Genomic DNA, 14436 nt, shown 5'->3' with positions numbered 1-14436 from the left:
GGTTTGACCCAGCAGGGCTCTTCTAATATTCTTCTCAGAGGAAGGCCTCGGCCTCTCTGCCCTGTTGATGGCCCTCCAGAGGAACTGGCTGGCCCCTGTGTGAGACAGGAGGCTGGACTAAATAGACCTTCCCTAGTCTGACCCAGCAGGGCTCTTCTGATGTTCTTCTCAGGGGAAGGCCTCAGCCTCTCTGCCCTGTTGTTGGCCCTCCAGAGGAACTGGCTGGCCACTGTGTGAGACAGGAGGCTGGATTGGATGGACCCTCCATGGTCTGACCCAGCAGGGCTCTTCTGAGGTTTTTCTCAGGGGAAGGCCTCGGCCTCTCTGCCCTGTGGTTGGCCCTCCAGAGGAACTGGCTGGCTGGCCACTGTGTGAGACAGAAGGCTGGACTAGATGGACCCTCCCTGGTCTGACCCCAGCAGGGCTCTTCTGATGCTCTTCTCAGGGGAAGGCCTCGGCCTCTCTGCCCTGTTGTTGGCCCTCCAGAGGCACTGGCTGGCCACTGTGTGAGGCAGGAGACTGAACTAGATGGACCCTCCCTGCTCTGACCCAGCAGGGCTCTTCTGAGGTTCTTCTCAGAGGAAGGCCTTGGCCTCTCTGCCCTTTTGTAGGCCCTCCAGAGGAACTGGCTGGCCACTGTGTGAGACAGGAGGCTGGACTAGATGGACCCTCCCTGGTCTGACCCAGCAGGGCTCTTCTGATGCTCTTCTCAGGGGAAGGCCTCAGCCTCTCTGCCCTGTTGTTGGCCCTCCAGAGGAACTGGGTGGTCCCTGTGTGAGACAGGAGGCTGGACTAGATGGACCCACATTGGTCTGACCCAGCAGGGCTCTTCTGATGTTCTTCTCAGGGGAAGGCCTCGGCCCTCTCTGCCCTGTTGTTGGCCCTCCAGAGGAACTGGGTGGCCACTGTGTGAGACAGAAGGCTGGACTAGATGGACCCTCCCTGGTCTGACCCAGCAGGGCTCTTCTGAGGTTCTTCTCAGGGGAAGGCCTTGGCCTCTCTGCCCTGTTGTTGGCCCTCCAGAGGCACTGGCTGGCCACTGTGTGAGGCAGGAGACTGAACTAGATGGACCCTCCCTGGTCTGACCCAGCAGGGCTCTTCTGATGTTCTTCTCAGGGGAAGGCCTCAGCCTCTCTGCCCTGTTGTTGGCCCTGCAGAGGAACTGGCTGGCCACTGTGTGAGGCAGGAGACTGAACTAGATGGACCCTACCTGGTCTGACCCAGCAGGGCTCTTCTGATGTTCTTCTCAGGGGAAGACCTCGGCCTCTCTGCCCTGTTGTTGGCCTTCCAGAGGAACTGGCTGGCCCCTGTGTGAGACAGGAGGCTGGACTAGATGGACCCTCCCTGGTCTGACCCAGCAGGGCTCTTCTGATGTTCTTCTCAGGGGAAGGCCTCAGCCTCTCTGCCCTGTTGTTGAACCTCCAGGGGAACTGGTTGGCCACTGTGTGAGACAGGAGACTGAACTAGATGGACCCTCCCTGGTCTGACCCAGCAGGGCTCTTCTGATGTTCTTCTCAGGGGAAGGCCTCAGCCTCTCTGCCCTGTTGTTGGCCCTGCAGAGGAACTGGCTGGCCACTGTGTGAGGCAGGAGACTGAACTAGATGGACCCTCCCTGGTCTGACCCAGCAGGGCTCTTCTGATGTTCTTCTCAGGGGAAGGCCTCAGCCTCTCTGCCCTGTTGTTGAACCTCCAGGGGAACTGGTTGGCCACTGTGTGAGACAGGAGACTGAACTAGATGGACCCTCCCTGGTCTGACCCAGCAGGGCTCTTCTGATGTTCTTCTCAGGGGAAGGCCTCGGCCTCTCTGCCCTGTTGTTGGCCCTCCAGAGGAACTGGCTGGCCACTGTGTGAGACAAGAGGCTGGACTGGATGGACCCTCCCTGGTCTGACCCAGCAGGGCTCTTCTCAGGGGAAGGCTTCGGCCTCTGTGCCTTGTTGTTTGCCCTCCAGAGGAACTGGCTGGCCTCTGCGTGAGACAGGAGGCTGGACTAGATGGACCCTCACTGGTCTGACCCAGCAGGGCTCTTGTGATGTTCTTCTCAGGGGAAGGCCTCAGCCTCTCTGCCCTGTTGTTGGCCCTGCAGAGGAACTGGCTGGCCACTGTGTGAGGCAGGAGACTGAACTAGATGGACCCTCCCTGGTCTGACCCAGCAGGGCTCTTCTGATCTTATGGGGCGGGTTCATGAGCCTATGGCTGAGACCGGCGGATGTCCTTACCTTATTATACCAGCAAATTGACCTCCCTGCGCTGTTACTTAAGTCGGGCCAATGCAGCGGATATTCTTGACGTCAAAGCTGCATTCAACTGACGTGTCCGCACCATTTCGTGCCGCACTGAAATCAACATTGAGTTAAACGGCTGAACCCGTTGAGGTGTTAGTCTACATTTTAATCTGTTTGATTCTGTTTGAATTGTTGGATTCTGTTTGATTGGTGGCTCGATTGTTTTATGATGTCGGAAGCCGCCCTGAGCCCATCATGGGATAGGCTATCCATCATGGGATAGGCTGTCGATTCATGGGCTATGAATCGACAGAAATAAAATAACTCGGCCTTCCACACCAGGGGGGCAGCTGGACTCGAGGCCCAGCTTTGACTGAACTCATGAGCCTGCCTCCCTTGCCTTTTCTCAGCCAGGATGTGGCTCTGGAGGAGGCGGTCGTTGAGGTGATAGACCATCGGCCCTTGGAGCGGGAGAGGGGCCCTCCCTGCAGGGTCACGTCGGAATTGGTGGGGTCATGTGCTACCCTGGTGACTGAGAAGATCTTTCAAGGCCCGGTGGAGTTTTTGGACCAGACCGTAGCGGCCCTCCTGCACGGTAGGTGTAGCAGCAACCCACAGGAAAGAGGCAGCTGGTTTGCACTCTTTTGGACTCAGCTACCTATGTTGGTCCAAATCCTGCCGTAGCTTTCTAATGGAAATAGAGTAGATAGAGACAGAAGGACTTTTCTCCCTTTCTCACAATACGAGAACTCATGGCTATTCGATGAAATTGCTGAGCAGTCGGGTTAAAATGGATAAAAGGAAGTCCTTCTTCACCCAAAGGGTGATTAACATTTGACTCTGGGTCACATAAGAACATAAGAGAAGCCATGTTGGATCAGGCCAGTGGTCCCTCCAGTCCAACCCTCTGTGTCACAGAAGAACATAAGAGAAGCCCTGTTGGATCAGGCCAGTGGCCCATCCAGTCCAACACTCTTTGTCACATAAGAACATAAGAGAAGCCATGTTGGATCAGGCCAGTGGCCCATCCATTCCAACACTCTGTGTCACATAAGAACATAAGAGAAGCCATGTTGGATCAGGCCAGTGGCCCCATCCATTCCAACACTCTGTGTCACATAAGAACAGAAGAGAAGCCATGTTGGATCAAGCCAATGGCCCATCCAGTCCAACACTGTGTCACATAAGAACATAAGAGAAGCCCTGATGGATCAGGCCAATGGCCCCTCCAGTCCAACACTCTGTGTCACAGAAGAACATAAGAGAAGCCCTGTTGGATCAGGCCAATGGTCCATCCAGTCCAACACTCTGTGTCACATAAGAACATCAGAGAAGTCATGTTGGATCAGGCCAATGGCTCATCCAGTCCAACACTGTGTCACATAAGAGAAGCCATGTTGGATCAGGCCAATGGCCCATGCAGTCCAACACTCTGTGTCACATAAGAACATAAGTCTCTGTTTTCTCCATTGGCTGAGACTCCTCCCTTGGGGAGAAAGTGGGGAAGGAGCGCTTTCTTTGCCAGGCTGTCTCAACTGCACAGCAGAACTACTGAGCCAAGCCTCTCTTCTGTTGGCTGAGGCTCCTCTCCCTCCTTGTCCCCTGGGGAAGGAAGGAAAGAGCCAGAGCTTCCTTTGCCCAGTTCCCTGGATGCCCTGGGAGAAATACAAAGAAAGCACCTTTAAGACCAACGAGTACTAATATTTTAAGCATGTTTTATTTTAAGTTGTTAAAATCTTTAATTGTGTTTGTGTCCTTTATAAAACTTATATTGCTGCTATCTAATCTTGAATAGATACATATATGGCCCAGTCCAACATGGCCCGGCCCGACAAGATCTCATTTATCTCATGAGTTTGACACCCCTGCTCTAAATAGAGATGATAGGGATTCGATTCTTTCACCTGCCAAAGACTTGAAGCTGCCTGATACTGAACAGGACCACTGATGCAAAAGGGTCAGGATTATTTACTCAATATCTACTGGCTCTCCAGGGTCTCAGACTGAGGTCTTTCCCATCACCTCCTACTTGGTCCATTTTAACTGGAGATGCCAGGGATTGAACCTGGGACCTTCTGCATGCCAAGCAGATGCTCTGCCCCTGAGCTATGGCCCCTCTCCATGGCTCTCCTGGGTCTCAGGCTGAGGTCTTTCCCATCACCTCCTGCCTGGTCCTTTTAACTGGAGATGCCGGGGATTGAACCTGGGACCTTCTGCATGCCAAGCAGATGCTCTGCCCCTGAGCTATGGCCCCTCTCCATGGCTCTCCAGGGTCTCAGGCTGAGGTCTTTCCCATCACCTCCTGCCTGGTCCTTTTAACTGGCGATGCCGGGGATGGAACCTGGGACCTTCTGCATGCCAAGCAGAGGCTCTGCCACTGAGCTATAGCCCCTCTCCATGGCTCTCAGGCTGAGGTCTTTCCCATCACCTCCTGCCTGGTCCTTTCAACTGGAGATGCCAGGGATTGAACCTGGGACCTTCTGCATGCCAAGCAGAGGCTCTGCCACTGATCTATGGCCCCTCTCTATGGGTCTCCAGTTTACACTTGAAACAAAGTGTAAAGCATTAGACCCAAACTCTTTGAGCTTGTGGACACATTTAGAATTCTAACACAGCGTAATGGGTGCAACGACCAAAATGGCTGCCATAAAATGGCTGCCGCTGGAGGCGGAGCCAGCTGGAAAAAGATAGTCACTGCTTAACTTTAGGAGCCCAGTTCAGATGCTTGTGCTGTGGTTCCACAGGCACCATCGTGCTCGACTGTGTCAACATGGCTGCCGAGGCTGGCAAAGTGACCCCCAAGGACGTCCATTTCGCTTCCCTTCTGGAATCCAAGTTCCCGGATCTGCCCCCGAGAGGTGTCATATTCGAGGCCCTGCAGAACGCCAAGTTTGATGTCTCAGGTACGTTCCTGCCTGACAGAGAGCAAAGGTAGATCCAAGTAGTCGGCTGTGTTGTTCTGAAGTACATAAGAACATAAGAGAAGTCCTGTTGGATCAGGCGAATGGCCCATCCAGTTCAACACTCTGTGTCACACGAGAACATAAGAGAAGCCATGTTGGATCAGGCCAATGGCTTCTCCATTCCAACACTTTGTGTCACATAAGAACATAAGAGAAACCATGTTGGATCAGGCCAGTGGCCCCTCCAGTCCAACACTCTGTTCACATAAGAACATAAGAGAAGCCATGTTGGATCAGGTCAGTGGCCCATCCAGTTCAACTCTCTGTGTCACGTAAGAACATAAGAGAAGCCCTGTTGGATCAGGCCAATGGCCCATCCAGTCCAACACTCTGTGTCACATAAGAACTTAAGAGAAGCCATGTTGGATCAGGCCAGTGGCCCATCCAGTTCAACTCTCTGTGTCACACGAGAACATAAGAGAAGCCATGTTGGATCAGGCCAGTGGCTTCTCCAGTCCAACACTTTGTGTCACATAAGAACATAAGAGAAGCCCTGTTGGATCAGGCCAGTGGCCCATCCAGTCCAACACTCTGTGTCACGTAAGAACATAAGAGAAGCCCTGTTGGATCAGGCCAATGGCCCCTCCATTCCAACACTCTGTGTCACATAAGAACTTAAGAGAAGCCATGTTGGATCAGGCCCGTGGCCCATCCAGTTCAACTCTCTGAGTCACACGAGAACATAAGAGAAGCCATGTTGGATCAGGCCAGTGGCCCATTCAGTCCAACACTCTGTGTCACGTAAGAACATAAGAGAAGCCCTCTTTTCTCAATTGACTGAAGCTCCTCCCTTGGGAAGGAAGGGGGAAGGAAGATCTTGCTTTGCCTGGCTCTCTCAATCACACAGCAGAGCTACTGAGCCAAGCCTCTCTTCCTTCTTTTGGCTGAGGCTCCTCCCCCTCTTGGTTCCCTGGGGATGGAAGGAAAGAGCCAGAACTTCCTTTGCCCAGTCTGAGTAGACAGTTGCTGCTGAAACTTGTTTAACTGGAGCTGCTGGGGATTGAACAGGGGACTTTTGGCACGCGAAGCAAGGCCTCCACTCCACCGTTCCACTTGCACTGCTTGTCCTCCCGCCCCCCCTCCCGCACATCTTCTCCTCCAAGAAAGATTTTGGGGTCTCTCTTCTTCTCAGGCCTCACGACAGACCAGATGCTGAGGAAAGATCTGAAAGCCGTCTCTGGGAAAGACGTGGTCATCGCGCTTAGCTCTGTGTACGTGACTTTGCAGGTGGGTGTGACATGCGTGTCCCTGTTTTTTGTGGCTTAAGTTTTTGGAACTTCAGCCACCAAACGGAGATGGAACGGCTGTTCTGTCGAGCGACCGAGGGGTGGCTGTGGAAGCGTTTTGTGTTTTATTTATTTAAAACACCTTTCCACCCTGACATAGGGTTGCCAATCCCCAGGTGGGGGCAGGGGATCCCCCGGTTTGGAGGCCCTCCCCCCGCTTCAGGGTCGTCAGATTTATTCCCATAGAAAATCATGGAGAATTGATCTGCGGATATCTGGGGCTCTGGGAGGGCTGTTTTTTGGGATAGAGGCACCAATTTTTCAGTATAGAATCTAGTGCCTCTGTGGAGAAACGCCATTTTAGTCAGTGGTGGTGCTTCATTTGGCAGGGGTCAGTAAATCCCTCAGCCGGCTTTGTAGCCTTCCCCTCACTCCCCCCCTCCCTTCCAGAGCCAAACCAACAACGCTAGGGGGAAAATCTCCTAGAGAGGCAGGAAGTGCTGTTGTTCCTTGCATGTGTTAGGCAGGAAGAGAAGCCAGGTTGGAAGCCAGGGCTCGAGCGAGCATGTGGTGAGCAATGGAGGCTCCTGCCTGGGAGGCCCCCAGGCAGGCAGACTAAGTAAGTAATTCACAAGACAGGGCAAGTTTAGATCAGGGCCAGCAGGACGCGTTTATAACACATTTTGTTTGTCAGGCTGTTTGCTGTGCGTGTGCTGTGCTGTGCTAACCTTTTAAACGCAACTGTTTTTGTTTTGTTTTTCTGTTCCTATCTTTTTCTCTTTTTGAATAAATATATTTTTACTGTTTAAATGCTGGCAGTCAATCTCTGTACCACCTAGATCCCCAGACCGCTTTAGACCACGCTGTGCTGAGAAGGGGGCCCCGGGGAAGGGGGAAGGCATGCAGTCGGATAAGGTGCCAATCCTCCAGGGGTGCCCCAAAGAAGCGCTGAGGTCTCTGTGAAACCCAAGTGCAGGGTGGCAGAGGACCTTGAGGCCTGGCCTCACAGCTGGAGAGGGGGATTGGGAGTCCTGTTCCTCTCAATCTGAACCCCGGGACTGAGCAGGTGGTGGCAGCGCGCCCAAGGGGCAGGAGGAGAAATAGCTCCCTCCAGGAGTTGGCGACTCAATAGGGAGCTGACGGGACCGGGTCTGAAGGCAGAATCGGGCCGGTTCCGTCACAGCCTCTCTCCAAAATACCTCTCAAGTTTCAAAAAGATTGGACCAGGGGGTCCAGTTCTATGAGCTCCAAAAGAAGGTGCCCCTATCCTTCATTATTTCCTATGGAAGGAAGGCATTGAAAAGGTGTGCCGTCCCTTTAAATGTTATGGCCAGAACTCCCTTTGGAGTTCAATGATGCTTGTCACAGCCTTTATCTTGGCTCCACCCCTAATGTCTCCTGGCTCCACCCCCAACGTCCCCAGATATTTCTTGAATTGGACTTGGCACCCTGCCCTGACAAGGTCAGGCAACGAATGTTAAAACATTTAAGACAGGTCTCGAACGCAGTGCCCACGGACACTGTCGTTTCCGCCAGTTTTTCTCTTGGCGCCCGCTGCGCTTTTCAGGAAGTGGGCGGGGCCATGGTAAGGCAGGGCTTGTAATTGGCTGCCCACATTCAAAGGAAGGGGTCTTCTGCTGGGCTTTCCTTAGCCAGTGTGTGGTCCCATTCCTCCTTCAAGCATTCCTTCTTTCCTGGAAGCGTAAGACGGAAGGCATTCTGTTTGGCTCTGCCTCCTGTGGAAGCCATTTTGGGGCTGGCATTCACGGCTTTTAGAGGCTTGAAAAGGTCAGGAACCCCTGATTTAAGAGATTAAAACAGAGTGTTAGAGTCCATATAAAATATTTAAATGATTCAGTAAAAACATAAATACAGAACACACAGAGAGAAGGACCAATAACAGTTACTGGGGGAACGGCCAACAGAACTGTTGTAATCCTAGGCCTAATGAGGCCTACAGGCGCCAGAGAAGCCTGTGTTAGAGTAGCTACAGGGCCTACATTTCCCAGGATCCCTTCTGTCCCTCTGATTGGGTAGACAGCAAGTGTAGAGGGAGGCTTGCCCAATGGAGAATAGAGGGGTGGGACCTGGAAGGAAGGGAATAAAAGGCCCAGCTAGAGAGGGAGGGTTCTGTCTGGAGAGGCTGCAGTCCGGAGAGTTCTCTAGAAAAGGCTGGGGCTGGAGAGTAAGCAGCAGGAGGGTTCCCTCATCCAGGGAAGGGTGAGTGAGTTCGAATTAGAAGAAGGGAACGCTTGGTTAGTTGCATCAGGGCTTTTAATTTTGCTTTGTACCACCTTTACTGTCTTGTTTTTCAGTGTCCACTGTTGCGCTAAAAGTTACAACCCACTTGTTTGTTCTTGAGCGCTTACAATAAATGTTATACTGCCTGGTTTTCACATCTCTGCAATCATGGATAAGAGTTGCTAGCTGAGAAGGAAGACAGGGGTCGGGTAGGTGCTTTGGGCCCTCCCAGACAGACCAGTACCAGAGTGTGGCAGCCAGTGGGATGCCCTCCCTGGTCCTCTGCTTGTGACAAGAACCAAAAAGTCTTTCCCTGCTGGCAGAAGACAATGATAGAGGGAGACAGATGAGTCTCCCTTGGTTCCAAAGTTTCAAAGCCACCACCAAAAAGCCCTTTCTCAGTTGCCACCTAGTTAGCCTCAGCTTGCCGGGGGGGGGGGGGGAGGGGGCACCCGAAATAGGTTTCCAAAGACGACCGGAGTGTTCCCTTTTGTGTGTTGGCTATGCATCGTGTTTCCATTCAGGACTTCTTGCGCCGTCCGGCTGTGGAACAGGATTTGTGCGCCTTCTGCCGACAGAGAGGCTACGACGCACTGGTTGTGATGACCATCTCCTTCAGCGAGCGGAATGAGCCCTTCCGGCAGCTTGCTGTGTACAGCCATCAAGGGGCGCTCCGGACAGCGGTAAGCCCGTTCGCCAGTCTCACGGTAAAGGAGCAGCAAGGATCTACCTGGGAATTGTTGAGATTTCTAGGCAGTTGCTAAGTTGCTTCCAAGAGCCCCTCAGCTTGGCTCTGGTGTGATTTTAGCTCTCCAGAGGTTTTTTTTTTTGTAATATGCAGGAACTCATTTGCATATTAGGCCACACCTCCTGATTTCAAGCCAGCTGGAACTGGTGGGTGACTGAGAGCATTCCTAGGACGCACTGACATTTTGGAACCTTATGGTGGGCAGGGACACCCCGTGAATCCTTTTGGAACGATAGTCTTCCGTGACTGATGTTCTGTTTTGTATAGAGGATGGCGCTAAGTTGTTACAGAGGATGGTGCTGAGTTGCTTTCTGTGGCCCCAGAAGGTCGGACCAGAACCAATGGGTTGCAATTAAATCAGAAGAGTTTCCAGCTCAACATGAGGAAGAACTTCCTGACCATTAGAGCAATTCCTCAGTGGAACAGGCTTCCTCCTTGGGAGGTGGTGGGTTCTTCTTCCTTGGAGGTTTTTCAACAGAGGCTAGATGGCCATCGGACAGCAATGAGGATGCTGTGAATTTAGGGGAAGGTATTTGTGAATTTCCTGCGTTGTGGAGGGGGTTGGACTAGATGACCCTGGGGTCTCTTCCAATTCTATGATTCTATAACTGTTAAGAGCGGTTCCTCAGTGGAACAGGCTTCCTCCTTGGGAGGTGGTGAGCTCTCCTTCCTTGAGGTTTTTCGTTAGGAAGAACATCCTTTCTGGAAAAAAAACTTTCTCCAGTAGAACACAGCACTTGAGCCCGAAAGATTCTACAAACCCTAACTTCCTGACTGTTAGAGCAGTTCCTCAGTGGAACAGGCTTTCTTGGGAGGTGGTGGGCTCTCCTTCCTTGGAGGTTTTTCAACAGAGGCTAGATGGCCATCTGACAGCAATGAGGATCCTGTGAATTTAGGGGGAGGTATTTGTGAATTCCCTGCGTTGTTCAGGGGGTTGGACTAGATGACTCGGGAGGTCTCTTCCAATTCTATGATTCTATGACTGTTAAGAGTGGTTCCTCAGTGGAACAGGCTTCCTCCTTGGGAGGTGGTGGGCTCTCCTTCCTTGGAGGGTTTTCAACAGAGGCTAGACGGCCATCTGACAGCAATGAGGATCCTGTCAATTTAGGGGAAGGTGTTTGTGAGTTTCCTGCCTTGTGCAGGGGTTAGACTAGATGACCCTGGAGGTCCCTTCCAACTCTAGGATTCTATGACTGTTAAGAGCGGTTCCTCAGTGGAACAGGCGTCCTCCTTGGGAGGTGGTGGGCTCTCCTTCCTTGGAGGTTTTGAAACATTAGAACCTCCAGGACTATCTAGCCCAACTCCCTGCACAATTCAGGAAACTCACAAAAACCTCCCCCTAAATCCAGAGGATCAGCCTTTCTGTCAGATGGCCATCTAGCTTCTGACCAATTGTGTACTAGAGGTTGAATTTTGGTTTAACCTTGGCCCCAAACTGACATGCTACACTAAAATCACAGAGTCATAGAGTCGTGGAGTTGGTTTCTCTGATTCTTTGATTCTAGTGTAGTATGTCACTTTGGGGACAGGGCTAAACCAGAGTTTATTTTTATTTCATTCATTAGATTTATATCCCGCCCTACCCCACCGAAGCTCTAGTGCGAAACTCGTCAGAGGCTAGGTGGTCATCTGAAAGCAAGGCTGATCCTCTGAATTTTGGGGGAGGTATTTGTGAAATTAAAAGACGTTTGCTCCTTGGGAGGACAGCTGTGGTGAACCTGGGCAGTATAATAAAAGTAGAGACATCACCCTGACAACAAAAGTCCATATAGTCAAAGCGATGGTATTCCCAGTAGCGATGTATAGCTGTGAGAGCTGGACCATTAGGAAGGCCGAGCGCAGAAGAATAGATGCTTTCGAGCTGTGGTGCTGGAGAAGAATCTTGAGAGAGTCCCTTGGACTGCAAGAAGTTCAAATCAGTCAGTCCTAAGGGAAATCAACCCAGACTGTTCCCTGGAAGGTCAGGTGCTGAAGCTGGAGCTCAAATACTTTGGCCACCAAATGAGAAGGGAGCACTCCCTGGAGAAGACTCTTGAGAGTCCCTTGGACTGCAAGAAGTTCAAATCAGTCAGTCCTAAGGGAAATCAACCCAGGCTGTTCCCTGGAAGGTCAGATGATGAAGCTGAAGCTCAAAGACTTTGGCCACCCAATGAGAAGGGAGCACTCGCTGGAGAAGACCCTGATGCTGGGAAGGACAGAAGGCAAAAGAAGAAGGGGACAGTCAAAGAGGAGATGGCTGGACAGCATTACTGATGCCACAAACACGGATTTGAGCAGACTTCGGAGGATGGTGTAAGACAGGAGGGCCTGGCGTGACTTGGTCCAGGGGGTCACAAAGAGTCTGACTCGACTGTGCAACTGAACAACAACAAATTTGTGAATTTCCTGAATGGTGCAGAGGGTTGGACTAGATGGTCCTGGAGGTTCTTTCCAACTCTTATGATTCTTCGAGGAACCCCAGTCGACCTGTAGTCAATCCCCTGGACACAGTGTAAATTCTACTGCTATCATAAGTCTTGGACAGGTGTGCTTTTATACAGGTGCTGTTCTTCTTTGGAGGGGCCGTGGCTTAGGGGTAGAGTATCTGTGTCGCATGCAGAAGGAAGCCAATTTTCTCCAGGCCAGTTTGGCCCGGGATCAGACCAGTGAGGGCCCATCTAGTCCAGCCTTCTGTCTCACACAGTGGCCAACCAGTTCCTCTGGAGGACGAACAACAGGGCAGAAAGGCCGAGGCCTTCCCTTGAGAAGAGCATCAGAAGAGCTCTGCTGGGTCAGACCAGGGAGGGTCCATCTAGTCCAGCCTCCTGTCTCACACAGTGGCCAGCCAGTTCCTCTGGAGGGCCAACAACAGGGCAGAGAGGCTGAGGGCTTCCCCTGAGAAGAGCATCAGAAGAGCCCTGCTGGATCAGACCAGGGAGGGTCCATCTAGTCCAGCCTCCTGTCTCACACAGTGGCCAGCCAGTTCCTCTGGAGGGCCAACAACAGGGCAGAGAGGCCGAGGCCTTCCCCTGAGAAGAACATCAGAAGAGCCCTGCTGGACCAGACCAGGGAGGGTCCATTTGTCCAGCCTCCTGTCTCACACAGTGGCCAGCCAGTTCCTCTGGAGGGCCAACAGCAGGGCAGAGAGGCCAAGGCCTTCCCCTGAGAAGAGCATCAGAAGAGCCCTGCTGGGTCAGACCAGTGAGGGTCCATCTAGTCCAGCCTCCTGTCCCACACAGTGGTCAACCAGTTCCTCTGGAGGGGCAACAACAGGGCAGAGAGGCTGAGGCCTTCCCCTGAGAAGAACATCACAAGAGCCCTGCTGGGTCAGACCAGGGAGGGTCCATCTAGTCCAGCCTCCTGTCTCACACAGTGGCCAACCAGTTCCTCTGGAGGGCCAACAACAGGGCAGAGAGGCTGAGGCCTTCCCCTGAGAAGAGCATCAGAAGAGCCCTGCTGGATCAGACCAGGGAGGGTCCATCTAGTCCAGCCTCCTGTCTCACACAGGGGCCAGCCAGTTCCTCTGGAGGGACAACAACAGGGCAGAGAGGCTGAGACCTCTTTATGTTGCCTCCTGGCTCTGGGATTCAAATTCTTAGTGCCTCTGAATGTGGAATTTCCCCTCGGTCACCACGGCTGTTAGGATAACTTCATTGAGGGATCCCTCTTTCTCTGCCCTTCGGCAACTCTCCTCCGCATCTTCTGGAAGATTGGGTCCTGCACCCCTTTGGCCTCTTCGAGAGATCACCGGCGGGGCCTGGGATAGGAGCGTTGCATCCCTCCATCCAGCTCTGTTGCCTTCCAGAGCACCAGGCGACGAGGGCGATGCTCACGCAGGCAGCCCCCCCCCCACCCCTCCGCCCTTCGCCACACTCCCTTCTCCCCCCAAGACGCTCTCTGGCTCGCTCGCTCGTCATTCATTAACCACGGTCAAAGGTTTCGGCGATCGCAGCCAGCCAGGCGAAGGAGCGGAAGAAGGGGGTGGGTGGCAAGCGGAGGACATAGCAGCTGTGTACAGATGATGGGAGAGGGTCTCCAGCCGGCCCCAGGGGTGGCAGGTGAGTGGCATCTTTGGCTCATTGGCGTCCCCCTCCCCAGCTCGGTCTTTTTCTCACCGCCTGTGAACACGATTCCTTGTTTCCCTTTCCTGCTGGGCTGAGAATAGAAACCAGCAGAGACGTTTGCAGAGCCTGTTCTTTCTCCGTGTCCTGTTTTTTTTCTTCCTTTTGCTTGCAATCCCCAGTGGGTTCTTTCCCCGCAATGTGTCTTTTTGTTATCTGGCCAAAGGAGCTTCGGCTCCCGAAAGCGCAGACCCGGGGAAAATTGCGTTGGCCTCTAAGATGCTTGTGGAGTCAAATCTAGCTGTTAATGGATACATTAATTCTCTCTTTCTCTCTCTCTCTCTCGTGCATGTACGATTCCTCTTTTTTCTCAACGGGGCGTGTCTAGAAATCTAGACACTTTTAACTTGCGTTTCCTAAAAGCATGGCAGGTTTCTAGAAAGGCCCCCTTTATGTCATTTAAAAACTATCAAGTTTCCAGTCCTCAGGGTTTTCCAGAGAGCTTTAACGTCAGATTACATAGGCTGAAGGTCTTGGAGACCACAGGGGCTTTTAAGGAGGTTGAATGAGACCTCTTATGGAGAGCGAGGTCCCACCTGTGAGAAGCAGAGGGAAAGTTTGAGTGGGGGGGTTATGGCGTGCGGGAGGGGGCCGCAACTGCTCACAATATCCACCTCGTCCGAATCTCTTCCGGGATCACCGTGCTCTATATTATTTGGAGTACAATTTAGCACTTTGAAAAATCCACAGTTTTTCCAGAGTTGGCTTTCCGGAAGAAAGACGCAAACAAACAAAAAATATACCGAAAAATAAACTAAGCCCAAACCGGCTTGGAATTCGGAAGGGTTGGGCTTCTGCGTGGTTTTTATGTCACAGTTACGGACTCTTGCAGCATAAAATGATCTTTCTGTGCACTGGGGAGGGGGCAGAGATAATAAATTTTTAGCTTTGCAGTTCTTTTTTTAAAAAAAATAAATATATTCTTACTAGGCACA

General features: G+C 52.3%; 1 protein-coding gene across 1 annotated transcript in view; it reads left to right on the top strand.

The window, feature by feature from the left end:
* Positions 1 to 14436, top strand: part of PRUNE1 (prune exopolyphosphatase 1) — a 73516-nt gene that overhangs the window by 48359 nt on the left and 10721 nt on the right. Inside the window, exon 7 of the mRNA XM_060256411.1 lies at positions 9178 to 9336. Within this exon, the coding sequence (XP_060112394.1) occupies positions 9178 to 9336 (159 nt within the window). The remainder of the gene's footprint in view (positions 1 to 9177; positions 9337 to 14436) is intronic.

The sequence above is a fragment of the Heteronotia binoei genome, chromosome 1, assembly GCF_032191835.1.
Source record: "Heteronotia binoei isolate CCM8104 ecotype False Entrance Well chromosome 1, APGP_CSIRO_Hbin_v1, whole genome shotgun sequence".
NCBI classification, from domain to species: domain Eukaryota; kingdom Metazoa; phylum Chordata; class Lepidosauria; order Squamata; family Gekkonidae; genus Heteronotia; species Heteronotia binoei.
The sequence above is the reverse complement of the archived record's forward strand: the minus strand, read 5'-3'. Positions and strand labels throughout refer to the sequence as shown.